The sequence below is a fragment of the Nuphar pumila genome, chromosome 10 (genome assembly GCF_984573655.1).
Source record: "Nuphar pumila chromosome 10, dmNupPumi1.hap1.1, whole genome shotgun sequence".
Lineage (NCBI taxonomy): Eukaryota > Viridiplantae > Streptophyta > Magnoliopsida > Nymphaeales > Nymphaeaceae > Nuphar > Nuphar pumila.
Genome location: NC_143258.1, coordinates 104,498,460 through 104,519,140, shown reverse-complemented (window position 1 = coordinate 104,519,140; position 20,681 = coordinate 104,498,460). Strand labels below are relative to the sequence as shown.

Sequence of the window (20,681 nt, the reverse complement as noted above, 5' to 3'; positions counted from 1 at the left end):
TAAAGGCAAAGCACTTTTATCAATTCATTAATGATCTTAGGCCCAAGTTTGATGGTACTAAGTCCACCCTTTTCCATAGAAGAGGTGTTCCCTCTATTGTAGAAACACTTAAAGAATTGACTATAGAAGAGAATAAACTAAAGAAACATGCTACCAAAGAGGAGGATTCTGTGTTGGCCATGTCTAGGTCGGGAACCAACACACGTACTTACAAGCCTCCTCATTTTTAGAGGTCCTCCAATGAACAAGAGACCAAGAAGAAGATAGTGTGCCACTATTGCAATGAACCAGACCACATCAAACATTTTTGCCTGGAGAGGGAAAAAAAAGGAAAGTAGCATATGTGGGACCTTCATTTGAGAAAAGTAGTGTTGATGAAGGCTCCAAAAGCATTGCATTAATGCCTCTTTCCTAACTGATAGGGACCCTATAACCGCTTTTCAAGAATCAATCATCTTCACTATCCAGTGGCACGGTGTCCACATGCATTGATCCTGGTAAGTATTCTTGGATTCTTGATTTTGGCGCATTATTCCATATGACTCCTAATGAGTTCATACTATCTGAATGTTATAATCATCCGACTGATTTCTATGTTTCTACTGTTGATGAAACTTCCTTAAAAATCAAAAGTTTTGGTACTTTAAATGACTTTTCGAAAAATAGCCAAAACTTTTATGTTCCAAATGTTAGAGTAGTGTCAAACTTGAATTTAAATCTTTTATTGGTCTTTTATTGGTTTCTCAAATTATTGACCATGGATGTAAGATCACATTTTCACCTAGTGATTTCTTGGTGTAGAATCTCCTATCTCGGAAGCCGATTGGGCGAAGACATAAAAGAGGGGTTCTCTACTTCATGGACAACTTATTCTTACCAAATCAAACTTTTTATAGTTATGTTAAAAAGAAAGATATAGAAATTTGTCATAGGAGATTAAGACATTCAAGTATGTCAAAGTTATACGTGTTTGTGTTTCTTGAAAATTGTAATGAAAAAGATCTGGTTTATAAAGATTGCATTCTTGGAAAAATAAAATTATTACATTTCAGATCTAGCAATTTTGTTTCTAAGGAACCATTTGAATTAGTATATTCGGATGAATGGGGACCGACGCCGGTAATGTCTAAACAGGAGTCTCATATTATGTTATATTTGTTGATGATTATAATACGCACACTTGGAGATAATTAGAATCAAATCTGAAGTATTTACTTGTTTTCAAAAAAAAATTCAAACTTGTTAAAAATAAATTCAAAGCAAATTTCAAAAAAAATTCCATCCGACCCTGGGGGAGAATTTTTATCTAATGATTTTAAAAACTACCCTGATCATCAAGGAATCATATCAAAAATCTTGTCTCAATGCTCCACAACAAAATGTCTTAACCAAAAGAAAACATCAACATATTAGTGAAACTACAAGGACCTTGCTTATTTCAAAGAATGTTCCAAAAAAAAATTGGGTTGATGCCTCTCTTATGGCAGTTTATTTAATCAATAAAATGCCTTCAACCACACTTTAAAATGTTTCACCCATCGAAAAAAATTTAAAATCTCTTTCGATTACAAAAGGTTAAGAGTTTTTTGTTGCAAATACTTTGTCTTTACCTATAAAAATGATATACTTTTTGCAAAAGTTATCCCTTGTGTGCTTTTGGAATATGCAGAAATTAAAAAAGGATATAGATATTATGATATTAAAAGGGATAAACTTTATGTCTCAAGAAACATTTCTTTTCCTAAAAACGAAAATGGATTTGATAAAATGAGTCTAAGGAAAATTATGAGTATTCCTTTCTTTCTTATCTAGTCAATAAGCATGATGTCAATATTGATGATGATCATGATAATGATATACATGAGAATGTCAATAATAGCATTCATGATAATGATATGCATGAGAATGATAATTATGATACTTAAGATAATGATGTTCATGAAAATGTGGATGAAACTCATAATGACATACAAGTTTATACATGTCATGTTGTTGATCACCCTCCATGTGCCTTAGAGAAATATTCTTAAAACCAAGACTTAGATCAACCTAACACTAGAATATCAATACGGATATCCAAAGCTCCCAGTAGATTTATGTCCTGTGAATCTTTTGAAATAAAATATAGATTATGTCTCATGGTCATTCACTCATATTTTGAATCATCTTCATTTAATAAGGCTAGCAACCACCAAGAATGAATTGAGGTCATGAACAACGAATTAGAAGCCCTAGAAAAGGCTAAAACTTGAAAAATTCAATCACTACCCTTAGAAAAGAAACTCTCTGGATGTAGATGGGTTTACAAAGTCAAGACAAAATGTGATGGATCACTAGAAAGCATAGTCAGATATCGGTGATATTTTCAAAATATTGTGATATTATCGCTGTATTTTCAGCAAATGATAAATATCATGATATTTTGAAAATATTGTGATATTATCATGAGAATATCATGATATTCTCATGATAATATCACGATATTATAAATTATTGTTAGTTTTTTATTTATTTTCTATATCTTAAATGTGTTTTTCTTTTTTATTTTGCATTTTTATTTATTTCTTTTATTATATATGTATTTTATTATCTAAACATGATTCATATCGCCGACCCCAATTGTTTTGGGATGAAGGCGTAGTTGTTGTTGTATTATCTAAACATGATATTTTCTTACTTATGTTTGTTATTTTTATTTTAATTTTTATTTTTATTTTTTTAAGCTGTAAGATTTTTTCGAGATTTATCACCAAACCTATAATAGCAAGAAATAGTCTCTCCGAGATATAGTCGATACTGATATTTGTGACTATGCTGAAAAGGTACAAAGCAAGGTTAGTAGCCAAAGGATATAGTCAAGAATATGAGATAACCTATGAAGAAATTTTTTTCTCAGTAATACTTAATAGGATACTTCATAAAGAAGTTTATATGGAACCTCCTCCAGGATTAAAATTGGCACATGAAAAGGTCATTAGCTTGTGTAAAGCCTTTTATGACTTAAAGCAAGCTCCTAAGGTCTAGTATGACTGTTTTAGTAGTGTGATGGTTTAATTAGGATTTAGATCATGTTATATTGATACGACATTGTTTATTAAGTCTTCTGACACAAGTATGGTGATTCTTTTACTTTATGTTGATGATATGATCATCGCTGATAGTAACAAGCAAGGAGTTAGTTATATCAAAGATATCATTAAGGCTAATTTTGATATGACAAATCTTTTTTTTTCTTCGTTGTTTTATTCTTTGTTTTTTTTGTATAGAGGTAGCATACTTACCTCGTAGTTATCTCTTGTCATAGACTAAGTATGTAATTGAGATAATAGCTCGGTCGAGAATTATTGATGAAAAGAGGGTTGATATTCTAGAGGTTATAAATGCAAAAATGAAGAAAAACGATAGAGAACCTTTGGAGGATCCAACTCCATATAGACAGATAATTGGAGTGCTAACTTATATTTCTATCACCAGACCGGATATTGCACGTCATTCATTCTGTCAGTCAATTTCAGCATTCTCTTACTACAGTACATTAGTGTTGTAATGAGAATTATTAGATATACTCTCATTGAGGAAGATATGTAAATGATCATCGTTCAACCACATGTTTTTGCCTTTGTAGGTGACTCCTTAATATCGTGAAAATGCAAGAAACAACAAAATGCGTCCTTATCTTCAACAAAAGCATAGTATCGGGCTATGGTGACTACTAGGGGTGGCAATCGTGTCGGGTTGGCGGGTCGACCCTACGGGTTGGCGGGTCAGCATACCTCAACCCGAACCCGACCCGTTTATTAAACGGGTCGGTTGTGGCAAACACTAACCCGACCCGTTTAATAAACGGGTAACCCGACATGACCCGCCAACCCATTTAATAAATGGGTTGGGTCGGGTAAACGGGTTCTCAGGTTCGCGGGTCAGGTTGGCGGGTTGACCCACCCGCCTAACCCGTTTATTAAACGGGTCAGCCAAGTTGGCGGGTTGGCATACCCCCAACCCGACCCCGACCCGTTTAATAAATGGGTTACGCGGGTCGACCCGTTTATTAAACGGGTTGGCTTAAGCCCAACCCGAACCTGTTTATTAAACGGGTCGGGTTGGCGGGTCGTGTCAGGTTTTGCCACCCCTAGTGACTACTACTTTTCAACTAGTGTGGTTGAGGCAACGGTTATAAGACTTGAGAGTTCACACAACAGGACCTTGATTATGTTGTGATAACAAAAGTGCAATTTACATCCCAGGGCAATCATATGTTCCACGAGATAACCAAGCATATAGAGATGTTGTCACCAGGTTCGTGAAAAGATTTTATAGAAGACCATTTCATTGCCATATGTGACATCTGAGTATCAATCAACAGACTTCTTCACCAAGGTTCTTCCCTAGTGACATATTGAGTTTGATGGAGGTGTTAAGATATATATACACATATATATGTATGAGAAACCATATGTATTATGTATATATATAAATTTATTTATTTATTTTAGAATGCATTTTAGGCTGAGGTAGTTTTTAATTTTTGTTGAGGGTATTTTTGGTCATTTGACCAATATAGCCATCGGGGCCTCCCAACGGCTATATTTGCATCTTTTTTTCCTTGTTGCAGATGGGATCTCTTGTCCCTTTTGTGTTATGCATTATTTGTGCATTTGACATTCAATAAAATATTTATTTTTTAAAGATTGTGTGTACCCTCTCATTGGCCCTTAGTGGCCCTTGTGTTTGTGTTCATTCTGGCTCATGTTTGTGCCTATTGTGAGGTGTGTGTGGGCCCTTATCCTATTTCATTACACGCATCCATCAAACCAGTATACTTGAGATGTCCATGTTTCAATACCAGATTCTGCAAAGCACAGGAATAAGTTAACACATATACTTACATGCTGTTCCTTGGGAGATTCATTGCAACCAAGTTCTTGAACACTTCTTCTCTTTCTCTCTTGTGGAAAACCAGCAGATCATTGCAACCATCCATGCTAAATATTTCAATTGCAACGGGACGCAGCTGATAGTCACGTTTTAGAATCTCATGAACACTATCAAGCTTCCACATTCGCCACAGATGAGGCAGATTCCCACTATTGCATGATTTCTCCTTTCCCCAAGCACCACCACTGTAAGCCCAAGCTCTTCCTCCAACCAATGCTTTAACTGTCATCTCCCAAGAGGCAGGAGACTTGCACTGGAACTCTGAGCTGCCAGTAACATCCTTCTTCACACCCAAAGCTTGATCTATCACAGAGAGTTCATCCTCACGTTCCTTCTCACATATACATCCAGCATCATCAATGTAAAAGTTCTCAATTACATATAAACAAAGATCCCCAATTAGAAAGATGCCGTCATGTTTATCAAGTCCAACAACACGTTCACAATTGTAGCGAAACCTTATCTTCTCTAGTGGTTCCAGATAAGGTCTGATTAAGTACTCACCATTGTCATACTGTTCTTTCTCTGTTTTGTCCTCAGCACTTTTTGATTCATCAACTCTCATTGAGGAAGATTGTCTAGGAGATCCTAGATCAGATCTTGCATTAATACTCTCTGTCATTTGAACAGAAAATGAGCTTGACTTGACACCAAGTTCAAGAGCTGAGTGCAAACTCTGTTCATTCTTGCTGCTACAACGGTCATCATTCCATCCAATTTGAGCAGAAGAGGAATCCCCTTCATCAAATTTCTCTGCTTCTTTAAAAAATGAGTCATCATAGTCTATCCCATCAAAACACTTCTCTTCCGCATCACCAGATAAAATGTGAAAAAATGGCTCTGGATTCTTTTCAAAATCAACATCATTCTCCTTGGCCGGTCCATCATCTATCACATCTTGGAACTTGTTCAGAATGTTATCGATGGTGTCAATCCTCAATTTGCAATGCTCTAGTTTCTTACGCATTCGATATGGTCCTTCAATGGGACAGAGTTGCCAGTCAGGTTCTTTAGTAAAGAAGGATGACTGAATTGGGAATATTCCTCTCTCATGTACAAGCTGTTGAAGTTGTGCTTGCCACTCACTTTCAGCATGAAGCACCCAACCATATTTATCTTGACGAAGAACTCTCAGCTCAGTTGACATTGCCTCACGAACCAGTTCTAGTGCATATCTCCGCTCACTTATCTGTTCAAAGTGCTTCAAGTCCAATTTTGACACCTCCCGCGATCTCCGTAACATTTCTCTTTTACGGCGCACCTCCATGCCTTTTATTCTAACACCAGGGAATTTTGCTGACCCAGCGATGTACTGCGCCCACATTATAGCAGCACATTGCTCCAAGACTTTACTGACAACTTGTTCAGACTTATGAAGCCACTCATAGAAGGCTGAAGAACTTCCAGTCAATAGTTTATCGAAACCTCCATGCAGAACATCCAAGTGTTGCCCATGGTTTGGTTTGGAAACAAGCAATTCTTCTAAGGCAGCACGGCGGTGCAACAACAGATACTTCAGAATATCCACTGCCATGTTTTGTGCAGTTCGTCTTCTATCTCGAAGAAGGTATATCAAGTTTATGGTGAGACAACAAACCAAATCATTATCAAGATTAGTAGGACATATTATAAGTCGCTGATGAGCAATTAGCAACTGTAAGACAGTGGAGACATCAATACTGGTGGCATTATCTTCTGCAGGATTTGTCAAAACATTTTTTCTTTGTTCAATTTGGAAACCAATTCTTGACAGGAAATCATTCTCTCCAATTGTGCTCAAGAATGAGGGCAAGAAACAATACATTATCATGCGGTTTGTATTCTTTAGGAGTGAGTGTATGTATGCCTCAAGCTGCCTACTTCCTCTTCCAATGGATAAGAGACCCTTTCCTGGAGGTGTAGCATCTTCAATGCGTCCATCTTTGTTGGAAAATTGTAACATAGATAATAAAAACTCCAAAGTTCTCAGAATACCACTAGGCTGAGGAAAAGCACCCATATATACACGATCTACAATCATCCAACATATGGTGTCAAGATTTACAGACCAGCGGCTCTTATCAAGCTTTTTCTCTGTTTCCTCATCATCACGTAGGAGATGTCTCTCCAAAAAGTTCATCAATCTACTCAGGCACAAACCCTGAAAAACAAGTGCAGACTCTGCATCAACATACAAAGGAATAGTTTCCAAAATGGCTTCAATAACCTGCGCAGCTTTAATTTGCTCTGTCACTATATCAGCAAACACTTCTGCAATGAAATCTAGAACTGCACTAGCTGATGCAGAACATGGACCTCCTCCTGAACCAGCATCATCCATTTCCAACAAAAGCTGTGGATTAACCGTAAAAAGCATATTCACAACCAAGGATCCTTGAAAGCTAGATTTGACGTCTTGTGATGATTCCATTTCACTCCCAGAAGAACCCATAGATGGAGTAGCAGTAAGCTGTGCTTTACTATCTGAAAGTCCAGCACTACCAAACCAAGATGTCAATGCAACTATTGGTGAAGAAGTTGGTGTGAAACTACCAATCTTGAAATTAGATTTTTCAGACAAAGCAGGGGAATCAGGCACAACTAAAGATGAAGAACTGAATGAATCTCCTGGCAGGATGGGACTATGTATCTCATCATTCAGCTGTATAACAAGTTCTTGAGAGTTAAATGTTATCCTAGGTGGCTGCTTAAGGATACATCCATTGTCATGTTCATCACCACCCACAGATGGCAAGCCTGAATTAAGATTGGGAAGACTGATTCTTTTGTCACCATCATCTTCAGACATGACATTTTGCACTCCAACCAAATCTTCTGAACTGGTACTTACCTGGCCTGGAGGAAAGCTTCCAACACTTATGGATGTCTTGGCAGATTGTTCCTGCTCATTAGGCAAGCTGGAGAATGTGTTCTGAGAGCTATGTGTGTCATCAGAATCAGTCAAGTTCTTGTCCTCCAATGTCCGCAGAGTCATATTATTTGTTATTTTCAATGCAGAAGCAGCCCTGGAAGGCAGATTCTAATCAGTTGAGGAAAAGCAACAAGAAAAATAAAATCACAACATTCAGATTGTGCATCTCCAGCAAAAATTTCAGGGCAAATTAGAAGGAAACCAGATATTCACCCTAACCCACCCATAAGCCCATACATTTATCTGAGACTTACCTCACACAAGAGAAATACAAGTCAACACAGCCTTCAAGAAAATCCGCTCGTCGACATATGGCTGAAAATGGGCCACACATTTTTGCCAGATCAACCATGAACCTTAGAACAGAAGTGGCAGCTGCTGGAGCCGCTGCGTCCCCACCCATTAAGCGAGCTGCATAAGTCTTATGCAACAAAGCTTCACCCTGAAGCTCTCCTCCCATGTCTTTTGTTCCTTCAATAAGCTCAGTTTCTAGGGAGGCACTGCCAGCCTGGTATGCTACCATAGACTGCAAGCTCAACCTATCAAATGCAGCTTTGGCCATAGCAATTATAGACTCTAAAAGGTCCACAAACTTCAACTCACTGTGACTTAAATCACTGGGGATAAGAGTATGGAAGTCGAGCATGCGAACTTCTGGTAACCTTGGATAAACAGCCTTACCAAATATTAAACAGAAAAGTGTGTAGTATATCTCAGGAGAGTCATAGAAACTAGGAAGGACACGTGCCAAACCTTGAAAACCCCCACTATTGCGAAATTTAAGTGCAAATGTAGGAGAAGAAGAAAGGCAAACTCCAAGAAGTGTCATGACCCATCTCATGCTGGTAGGATGAACAGACTCATCAAGAAAATATGTAATTAACTTGGATGAAACAATTTTATGCCACTGTTCAAGCAATTCTTCTGATTTTATAGTCACCTGTAAATCAATAAGCATTTCAAGTAACATGTTCCTGACAATGACATGTTTCCCCATAGCTTCTCGAGTAACTTGATGGCGGTGTGTCAATTCAGGTGGATCAAATGTCATAATCACAAACCTGACCACAAGTTCCAGTTCAGAAACTAAAAACCCATCCTCCAATATAACTCCCAGCAAGACCACCAATTTTTCCAACACAGGAACTTCAACATCACCCCTCTGCAAAGTTACAAGCAAGTGTTGGACAAGGTTTATCTGCCGTAAGATTGTAAGATTGTGATTTCTGTACCAGTGCATAGAAACCAGATGCTCCAAAAAACCTAAAAGAGCAATTTGAATAGGAACAGGAGCCGTGACCCACAACGTCCAGTCCAAGAGAACATGCTCAACCATGTCCGCATTTGACAACACTATGCAGTTTGAGTTTTCCTGCTGCAGATCAGCATTTTCAAGCTCTGATATATTACTGAGTAGATCCTTTTGTTCCACAAAATCTTCAAGATCACCATGAGACCCAACTGATGAAAGTTCATCTAAAAATTTTGGCATAGCACCATCATCATAGGTGGCTTCAGAAGGTGTTATGCCATTGGATGAAATGCACTGAGTTTGCTGAGATTTCTGCTTTTCAGAAAAAGAAGCCTCACAAGCAGCAATTTGGAAAAAGATATTAAGTGATTGCATGTCAAACAATGTCATCCTACGATGCAGGAAAAGAGCAAGCAGGTGATATCCTCGATATGCTTGCATATCTAGCACATTTTGAGGATTTTGATGGAGAGCAGAAGCAAGTAAACACAGAGCCATGTGCAGCATATCCCTAGTGTTTGCAGCTTCAACTAGAGAAAGTACAACAGTCATGCCACCAACTGCTCGAACACTGTCTCCAATTATGCATGGACTGCAGATAAATATATCACCATGGAGACGGCCAAAGCGTGGGATTCCTGACAATTGACAAATATCGTGTGTAAGAAAAATTGCAGATGTCCATTTCAAAAACCTTAACAATGTAAATTAATTGAGAGGGGGAACTGGTAAAACAAGCCAAACACAGAAATTCAGAAAATGTGCTCACCACCAATTGGCGATGCTGCAGCAGACATAGGATCCACAAGATTAAGCAATGATAGTGTGCCAGATGTTCGAAAGGATTCAGACGTCCCATCAAATGCAAAGATGAGCTTCTTTCCAGACAGCTGTAATGAAAGGTTAGACAGCCTTTCCAGGTCCCAGACCATCCCACTGCCATCTGCCTTAAAGCTTCCCTGCTTGCTAACACTGTCAAGCCTTTGGCCATTAGATGCCACAGGAGACTCCGTATCAAGTAAATCTAAGAGAGCCATGTTACCTCCACCACAAGCCTCGTTGGGTACAAACTGCAGTAAATCAGTGTCTTGGAAAAGCCCCCTGTATTTTCTTCCAAGAAGGTACATGAAGCAAATTCCACCTGAGGTAAGAACCTCTTCATAGAGATAGCAGCACCGTAGCCTCCAGGATAACTCGGAAATTTTGGCGCAGGATATGGGAGTTCCTATTGTTACCTGCAAAGGTTTTCCAATTGGTGATGGAGAATATCCCAACTTCCCTGTATGTTTCAGTGTTCCATTGAGATAAAGGTATGCAACACTGGCTTGGAACAGTCCAGCTAAGGCATTTGGTTTACTATGTACAACAGCAAGGTGATACCACCTATCATCTTCCAGCTCAACACTGGGAAATGACAGAGAGCAAGAGTTGCTTGTTGAAAGAGTGAAAACACCATCATCTTGAAGGTAGAGATCAGCATAGAATGTATCCATATCTTCAACAGTGCCAACAGAAAAGATTCGGAGAGCATGTTTTCCCATGTTCTGACCTCCTGCAGTGGCCATTCTTTTAGCACTGCTAGTCTTAGGCAGCCATTCCTTTTCCTCCATACGACTTCTCATGAACTTAGTAAACTGAAACCAACATACAAATGAATATCCAGCAGCAGGTGGCCATGTTCTTTCCCCTAGAGATACTTGAATGGATCCATGCCCCATCTTGCTCATATCCATTTCTATAAAAGGTGCTACTGCAACATTTTCTGAAGTCATTTCCTCCATATCGATCAACCTTTTCATCATCCCCACAAGACTGTGACCTGAATTTATCAGCTTTGATTGTAAAATGTACCTAACAAGGATTCGGAGCTCTGCTGAGGACAATCTGTCACAGTGAAATGACATTACGACATTACATAAGCACAGAAGTAACACTTCTGGGAAAACTTGAAAGATTTCATAGATAATACAATTTATTTCAGCCAAGGAGAGTACCTATATGAGCCAAGTGCCTGTACAACGCTCAAAGCATGTGACAGCAATGGCGATGAACCCAAAAGGAATGGATGGATAGTCTCCAGAAGCAGTCCCACGCAACCTAATTATGATGTAAATCAGAAGGGTAGGGAAGAAAAAAGAAAGACATAGCTGTTATAAATCGATACAAAAAAGGAGAACCGGAGATCACTATTACGCACCAACGGATGTCAGATTTTCCTGATTGAAGGGGCCAGCATGAGCAAGCTTTTCTATAAAATTTAGCAACTCAAGCTGCACCTTTGGAGTAAAATGCAATAGTGACCGGATCAGCACTACAACAGCACCTGCATTATACACTCGCTCTTTCTCTGGCCTAAAAGTCGCAGATGATGAACTGATAAGATAGCCAGATGACCCAGCTTCAACAATTTCATATGGAACACTTTCTGCTTGCAGCACATTGGCACACGAGGGTGGGAGCACAATTTCAAGGGCAAGCTCCAGCAACAACTGGATAATTTCTTTTTCATAATCAACACAAAGCAAACCAGATTCACATAAAAGATCATAAAATGTCTGTGATGATATGATTGAATGCAAGCTTATCCGATTCACAGCATTATTGCACACTCCAGCTGTGACAACACGCAGCAAAAAACAAAAAATTTTCATGCGAATCATTGAAGAAGATTGACCGTCATCATTTCCTGCTCCACTGTGAAGATTATGGAGCATCGTGAGAAGAAGTGAAAATCCAGTGGCTTCTCCAAAAACCCTCTGTGCTGAATGGCTACCTCCCAAAATACGCCAAAGGGCTCCCAATGTATCACATTTTGCATCGTCATGAAGCTTGTATGGAGATCCTGATATGCTTGTAATCATGCTGCTTTTAAGAATCTCAATGAGAGCACCTAGTTCTTCAGGATGAGCCTGTAACGACCCATATCAGTCAGTCTGACAAAAAGTCTTTTAAATGTAAAACTAGTAATATTTAATCACACAAAAACTAAGCATAAAACTAGCGAAGATTTTGTCACCAATATTCAACATTAGAAAATTCTTGCATATTGAGACTTTTGGACTGCTAGCACTCCAAGGTAAAGAAAATGAAAAACTTGGATTCGAAGGCATGCCTAAACAATATCTGCAATTAAAAGCTCCTTTTTTTGTTTTCTCGTGCATGCATGTGAATACATATGCATGTTTTCGCTACATGCACACTATTTGAACTAAATTTTTAGAATGAAAAAAATAAGTTCAAAGCCGCATATTAACTGTATTTGAAACCAAATTCCAGTTTGACCTTTCCATAGTATTTTTCTAATGAAATTATCTATTTTAATTATCTGGCCTGAAGTTGGAAAGAAGAAAACCATCACCCCTACCCCACAACAACAAAAAGGGAATCCCAAAAAGCTATATTCTACACAATGCTTAAGAGTTGCGATAGGAAGGTCATGGTAGAACCTGAAAATCACCATTTCAGTGCAATGCTGGGCTATATGGTGGCATATCAGGATAAGAAATTTCATAAAAACTACTGGCAAACCTTTAAATGCACCAGCACACAATTAGAGGGGCACAATATTGTAGTTAAACAACCAGTTATTCATTTCTTTTGTATTATTAAGAATAAGAAAATGAATTTAAATATGGCATCATTACAAAAGGTTTAAAATACAAAACTAGAATGTAATAGAACAAAACAGGATAACTAAAAGAGAAAACATTCTCGAAACATTTTGAAAAGAAGGGTATGCAAGACTTTTCAAATTTTCAATCTCTTTAAAAGAAAAGCAATATTAGGCATTTGGTATGTAAATCAATATATTAGTTCATCATACAATAAGCATGATTGCAGACTTGCAGTACAAAAAAGTCTAATCAACCAAGAAACAAGAAAAAGTAGAGCAGTAAACCTGTCTAACATCTTCCATTATCAAACAGGACAGCAACCGCAGAACTCCACTCCTGTGAGTATCTGATGCCAAGAATGGTAAAACAAGAGTGACACCATTTGACATCCTAAAAGATGACTGATTTGCTTCTGCTTTCTTTAATAAAGAGACGAGACAATCCCATGCAGCAGTAACTGTACCCTCATCCTCAAATACTCGAAACTTCCTTGAACCAGGTCCCATTATCCTTGGTGAAGAAAGGATTGCATCTTTGCTGTCTTTGCGTTTTTTGAAACTTTTTGAACTAGACATATTCTGATGAAGACTAGAACTCTCCATGCCAGAGAGGTACTTGTGATGCCTGATATCATCCAATAAAACCTCCAGAACACCAACTTCTCGCAGCACTTTCTTGTACTGCTGATCAAAAGACAAGAGCTTTATGAAAAAGGAAAGAATTGAATGCTTAAGATCTGTTGTTATGGGCTGTTGCAACAAGCAGCAAAGAGAAAGAAGCTCCTGTTCAGGGACACAATTAACAACAGTCACAGCATATTCCAAAATCTTCAAGATTTTTTCTTGCAAAAATATGGGAAACCCCGCCATGTTTAGAATGAAAAGTGGCACAATCCGCAGCCGCTGGCATATCTTGTAGTTCTCAATATGACTAGAAAAAATTTTAAGCATCCTATTCAGTACTTCAGCCTGCAAATCTACACTGTCAGCCTTGAGAAAAATATCTTGTAACATCTGCACAGCTTCCAAATCTTTCACTCTGGTACTGCCTCTCTCTCGTGCATCTTCAATTCTCTCAGCAGAAGGTTGACTGTGATGTCCAGTGGCCTTGCTATTTAAGGATCTGGGAACTTTCCCTCCAACTGTAGTACTTTCAGCAGGGCCTGTCTGTGCAAGGTTTACCAAGACATCAAGCAACCTAGACAGAGAAGGTGAAAGATGGGGTGGTGAGAGATCTCCTCTGCCACCAGAATCTTGCCCTGTTATGCTATCAGATCCATGTACACCATCTGAAGCACAGTTTCCATCAGAAGTTAACTTGCAATCAACTGAATGAAGTTGATTTTTCTGCAAGACAGACAATATCAGAGCAAACTGTACAAGAAATTGATATCCATGTGCATTGTGTATATCCTCCCTGAGCCTGATGCCTCCCGCTTCTACAAAATTAAGTAGCAAACCAAAGTAAGAGGCAATTCAGGAAAAATAATGTCTTCTACACAAAATCTAAGTGTTTGAGGAAATTAAATATTGACAAAGTCAATAACAATTAGAATTCAAGAAAGGTACACTCCTTAAAATATAAGTAATTGAATACAAGAACAAATTCCAATGTGGCAGTTAACAACAATCAGACTCAATCAACAGACCTGGTCTGTGTGACAATTCCACACACTCGAGAAGCAAGTCTACTATCCCCATAGTATATGCAGAATCACCAGTCTCAGGATTAAAATCCTTCACAGCCATCAGGAAAACTTTTATCTGAAAAGCATTTCAAGAAAGCACCAAATAAGATGACATTCCTAAATAACATTTGCCAAAGAAAATAAGCTAGTAGAAATGAAATTCAAAATATAATTTACTTTATTATTAAGGTTGCACCCCTGCCAAGTAGAATCAGAGTCTGGGGTGTTCCAGCTCAGCACAGTACATGTTGTACCAGGCTCAAACTTAGCTCAAGCTCAAGCAAAGATTCAACTATTCTGTTCAAGCTTAGCTAAATCGAGCTTGGCTCAGCTAGCACCGTACATGTACCAGGCTCAAACATGTGTTTTGATTACTTTTGGTAGATGAGATGGGACGGGAAATGAACCAGCCACCCGAAGTGCAAGCCACACAAGGAAGTCAATACACAAATGTCTTACATATTGCAACTATACAAAACTTATAGCTCATTGAATGAGCTTCCCAAACTCTTAATGGGTCCTGACTCAAACTGCTTACTTAAGCTCAAGCCAAACTCTTACAGAGCTAAGCGGAACATCTAGCAAGAGGCTCTGCTCATTGCTCACCCTTATCCGTAGAATGAAATTAACAACACTATGAAAACAGAAGAGCAAACTATAAATACATGCTCAAGTTATGTGTATTTACAAATACACACACATCTTATTTAATATTACATATCACCAGCTTAAATTTGCTCTATTATAACAAATAGATGTCGCTCTATCTCCGGTTAGTTAATGTTTAGCTTGTGGTTAACCAAGCAAAAGACAAAATCAATTTTATCAAAGTAATACATTTCACTTGTAATCTATGTCACATGGGTGCGTTGACCACACCCAGGGTCAGGTTGACCGCACCGGGTGCCGCACCCGCATCGCGTCACATCGACGCGGGTGCGCCACCCAGTTGGCCGAGTCCCTGTGACATAGCTTGTAATCCTCTTTTCTCCTCTGTTCACCCCTTTTTCCTCAAGGTTCAACCTCTGCCACCTCCAACACTTTGAAAGAAGAAGAACAGGACTATCTCACACATTGATACACCGTGTCAAGGTGTGAATAGGCCTTGTTATTGGGGTGTTGAAGGTACTGGTATAATTGGTGGTGATTCAACAATATAGATATTGGGGATATTCTCAGGATGCTATTAGGGGTGTAATGGGTTGGGTCTACCTGACCCGATATTTGGAGTCCCATGGGTTTGGGTTGAGTCCAAAATATAGACCCGTAGAGAAAATGGGTCTGTTCTTGGGTACTATGAATGTAAACTCGAACTCATTTTGACAAGATTCATACGGTTCTACAAATTGTAAAACTGAACTAACCCGAACCCGAACCTCACATATACCCAAACCTGTTTCATACCCTGACAGACCTGAAGCCAAACCGATTAAGTACCCAAACCAGTTTCGTATTTGAACTGACCTGAAACCAAACCTATTTAGTCCCGAACCACCATTAGACCGGTTCAAATTCGGAACGGGTTCACACCCATTTTGTTAAGCAACATTAGCAAATAATATTCTTAATTAATAGCCGATTCCATTGATTTACATATTTAAATTTTTACTAGGGGGCAATTGTGTGTAGAATACCAATCATACCAATACCCAAGCTAAAACCCACCAGAACCGATCATACTCGAACCCTTAACCCATATGGGTCTATATTTTTTCAGCCATACCAAGACCCGAACCCGGACAAGAATCAAAATGGATTAGGTCTGGGTCTAATTTTTTGACTCGATTAAAAAATGGGTCTATCAAGATCTGACCCAATTATACCCGACCTCGTACATACCCAAAACCTGTTAACCTATATGGGTCCACAATTTTCAGCCATTCCCGGACCTGAATCAAATTGGATCGGGTTTGGGTCTAACTTTTAGACCCAATTTAGAATCAGGTCTCACCAAACCCGAACCGAACCGACCTAGTTACATGGTACACCCCTAGATGCTACCTCTTTTCATTATGTTCAGCAACGGAGAAGAGGAAGGAATTGCAATTTTCTACACAGCATCCTTCCCTCAAAACCTGGAATAAGGACAAATAGTTGTCATGCTATTAACAAGAAATAGTTTCAATCACCAACATCCTAAATGGAATATGTTGTGAATCACAATATGGTCATCCAATCGGCCACAAGCACTTGGACCACAAGTTTATGCAATAAGTCATCTATATGAATGACCTAAACATTATCAAGGTTGAGGTAATGCTTTTGTCATAGCACAGAACATCCCCCCACCAATATATTTCTAATGTGGTTCCAAGAGACCTAACCCGAAGAAGAAATGCTTGCATATGTGCTTAATGCCGTGGATAACATGGCAACCACGGGAAATCAGCAACTTGACGCCAGAGTGTCATACTCCTAAATGTAGGAAAGAGGTATGCACCATTACATAATTTGCTGCTTCTCATTACAGATTAAATGGACAATGGGCAATTCTATGTGCAATTGACTATTCACAATTTGTGGTTTTGCCATGTTAGAATATAAAAAGATTATTTTTGACATGTCACAACTTAAGGATAGTAACTTCATAGTTGGTGGTTTCCGTCATCTTCCATGACCAGCAGTTAATTGATATTCCCTTTCTTAACCCACATGCTATTATGTAAAATAGGATAAGTTTGATGTGTATTTGTAAACACCTGAAAACCTGAGGATATACATATATATATAAACACCTGAAAACCTGAGGATATATATGTTAAATATATATATATATATATATATATATATATATATATATATATATATATATATATATATATATATATATATATATATATATCTTTTTTGTCTCATTGTTCACCCGAAAAGGGTATTTCTGTAAATACTTATTTTACGCATATTCCATTTTGGAATATGATTGTAACTTTTTTAATTCTTTTATTTTTCTTCTTTTTCTTTCTTTTTTATTTTTGTATTTTGTGCCACATAGGGAGGCTCCCCAAAGAGTCGTTGGAGAGCCTCCAACGGTCACATATGTGACTGTTGGGGGCTCCCAACGACTCTCTTGGGAGCCCCCTATGTGGCTCCTTGTTTGGTTATAAATAGGGGCCTCTCCCCTCTTGTATTGTTATGGCTTTGAGTCAAAGCCCAAGCTTCTAATAAAGTTCGAATATTTATTTTTATGCCTTTGGTGCATTTGTGAGAGTTTGTGATTTTTTGCTTTTATGCACAAGTGTTCTAAGTGTTCTTATTGTGCATGTGTGCACATATTTGTTATCAAGAATATTAAGGTCTTGATCATAGTATCTTGTTGAAGATACTTTTACAATATATTCATAAAAGGAGAGTGCATTATGCATATGGAAAATTTACCAAGAAACTTATGGACTCTAATAGCAAAGGGAAGAGTGAAAACATACTATCATACTACAGAAGAGCACATATCAAAGCATAATTAACAAGTTTGAGGGTTTATGGTCATGCCAAAGTTATTAGACATCAAGAATGTAGAATGATTAGAAGAAATAAGGCTAACACTTCTACCCAATTAGATTGCAGAAGTACTCAGCAGCATAAAAAGGAAAAATCAGGGAATCTATCACAAGAAACAAATCCTTCAAGGGGCATTTGGTTGTGTGGACAGCAGCATCCATACGATGTTATTGTCTGCACTTTGCATGGGCCCACACACCCACACAAACAATGGACACACAGGACACCCGAAATGTGGTGTCCCGGGGTGTACCAAGCCCCCTTGGAGCAGCGGTGTCAAAAACACCGCGGACAGGCTTCAAAGAAGAAGAAAACCGCTCAACTCAACCTCAACCCCAACCCTGACCGACTATCTCGCATCTTCCCGTACCCTTGTGCCCGGCCTTTGACGCCTCTCTCTCTCTCTCTCATTCGATTGGGAGATCGATCTCGAACCTCTTTCTCTGTAGCCCTCTATGTCTTCCTCTCTCTCGATTGATGATTCTCCTATGCTGTCTTTTGGACGTGCACAATTTAGGGTAAAATTTTGGGGGGTTTTGTTTTGTGAACACCCATGGTCGGATTTTTCTTTAAAGATTATGTTTTGCTCATAAACATACAAATTTCATGTTAGTTGATCCTTTGATTTAGGGTTTTGTGCTTATGAATGGAATTTAGGGTTTAAGATTGAGGGTTTTTGTGTGAAAATGCATGTATTTGCTTTCCATTGTGTATATTTTGCTTATGAACATGTAGTTTTCATGTTGGCCAACACTTTGATTTAGGGTTTGATCATTGTGAATGGATTTTAGGTTTTAAGATTGAGGTTTTGTGGATTTTGTGCTTGTATTTTGTGCTTGTGTTCACGTTGAACAAACAAATGTGAGACATGTGGACAATTGTGCGCTTGTCTGATCAAGACAAACACCAGACACAAGGACCATCGCACTCACCTTGTACAAGACAACTCTGTGCCCAACCATACATGTCCAGACATGACTGTTCTACACAATCTTATCCAAGCAATCAAACGCCCCTTCATGTATCCCTTCTCCCATACAAATCATGGAACAGAACTCAAAAGAACAAATCAATTGTGAAGGACACAAACAATTTTAGGAGAGTAATAGCTTGAACATATAAGCAACAAAGGAATTATGAAACATATCTCATAGCAACAACAGTGATGGCAATGCACCTCTTAGAACAAACAACTACCCAAGAAACTGCAATTTCACTAGGTCTCAAACTTCTAGCAACAGAAAATCTCTGAGCAAACAGAGTATGATTTTTTTACTATGATTCCTAATTGAGTTGGTGGAGCAGATCAAACAGACAAAACAAGCAGCTAAGTGCTTGTAGTGACTACTTCATCCCATCCATTTAAAACATAACTGATAAATATCAAGCCACAATTAAGAGCAACTAATGCTGGGCATATAGAAATGACAATAGAAAGGATAGTATCATTGCTAAACAAGCAACAAAAAGATCAACAGTGTCCCAGTCACTCAGAATCTTTCTACACCTACTTGAGAGAGATGGATGAATGTGTTTAAAAAAATAAATCCAAGCAATTTTCAGTCTCTCCCACTCCCTCCACTCTCCTATACTTTTCCTTTTATCCAAGGAAACTCATCGAAACATGGGCACTCTTATTCTTCTTTCATGCATCAGGGTATACTAGCACCTTGTCATATTCTTCCACTAACCATCAATGGCAACTCATTAATGATAGAATTCTTCAGTTTGTTCAATTGGAAAGATCAAATAAGCTACTTCTAGCAGATTTCTGACAAGTATCTTTGAACATTTCAATCTAGAGATTTAACTGTTATTTCAGATTAAAAAATGGAGTTACTGGAAGAAAATAGCACTTTGCAAACTGCCCATCAGTAAATAAGGCAAAATAGCAACCACTTTAGGGTGATCACAAGTTACAACTGCACCGCTATGAAATGAAGGTTTTGTCCATTTTAATGAAGCAAAATCATGCAAATATAAATCCACTAATGTTGCATCAACCATAACAGCATACATCAAAACCAGCCAACCAACAAAAGTATCTTTCAGCAAATCATTATTAAGCAATCATCATAAATAGTGAACAGAGAATTGCATTAACTACATTGTGCAAAGCCATATTTTAAAATGTTATTTTGTAAGTGTACAGCGACCATAATTTGAGAAAATGGGAATAAAACGAACCAGATGATGCTTGTGTATATATTTTGCAGTGCTTCCATTGTCATTAACCAGAAGAAGACCAAGTATCTGTAAAAACAATAGGTAATAGGATCGAGAGGTAGATCAAAAATATCTTACAATGCTTTATGTTATACAAAGTTCTAGCTAAAAATAATAAAAATATGGCACCTGCATAGCATGTCGATGGAGCTGAATAGTATGCAAAGGAATGAGTCCCATCCTGAACCATGAAAAGACAGTTAAAGATCCAGTTGCAACCATATGAAACAGCAGCTGCAGTGAATCATCCTCAGTTAAACTCTGTGCAGCTGAAGGTTGGCTTGCCAAAGCTTTCATGACATGCACTATGATTCCTTCAACCTATAAAAATACAGCATCCACACATTAGCACAGCGTCATCAGAAGTTAAAATATGCTTAAGGCCTACCCTTTCAAATGTAAAAAGCAAATTCCAAATTCCAATCAGTGAATGGTGCACCCAGGGATAGATAATTTTCTTCCAAATGGCAGTTGTAGTTGAAACTGATAAATAATGTATCATAACTAGGCTAACTAGGAATTTTTACTTTTTCTTTTCAGTTTAGTTTGTATAGGATTTTT

General features: G+C 38.2%; 1 protein-coding gene across 1 annotated transcript in view; it reads right to left on the bottom strand.

Annotated features, from left to right (window-relative positions):
- Positions 1 to 20,681, bottom strand: part of LOC149827743 (protein SPIRRIG-like) — a 53,714-nt gene that overhangs the window by 16,705 nt on the left and 16,328 nt on the right. The window contains exons 7-15 of the mRNA XM_090019592.1: positions 20,250 to 20,441; positions 20,082 to 20,147; positions 14,361 to 14,475; positions 12,997 to 14,150; positions 11,296 to 12,007; positions 11,093 to 11,195; positions 9,868 to 10,982; positions 8,101 to 9,736; positions 4,887 to 7,940 (exon numbers count right to left, since the gene is read on the bottom strand). Coding sequence (XP_089875718.1) covers positions 4,887 to 7,940; positions 8,101 to 9,736; positions 9,868 to 10,982; positions 11,093 to 11,195; positions 11,296 to 12,007; positions 12,997 to 14,150; positions 14,361 to 14,475; positions 20,082 to 20,147; positions 20,250 to 20,441 — 8,147 coding nt within the window. The remainder of the gene's footprint in view (positions 1 to 4,886; positions 7,941 to 8,100; positions 9,737 to 9,867; positions 10,983 to 11,092; positions 11,196 to 11,295; positions 12,008 to 12,996; positions 14,151 to 14,360; positions 14,476 to 20,081; positions 20,148 to 20,249; positions 20,442 to 20,681) is intronic.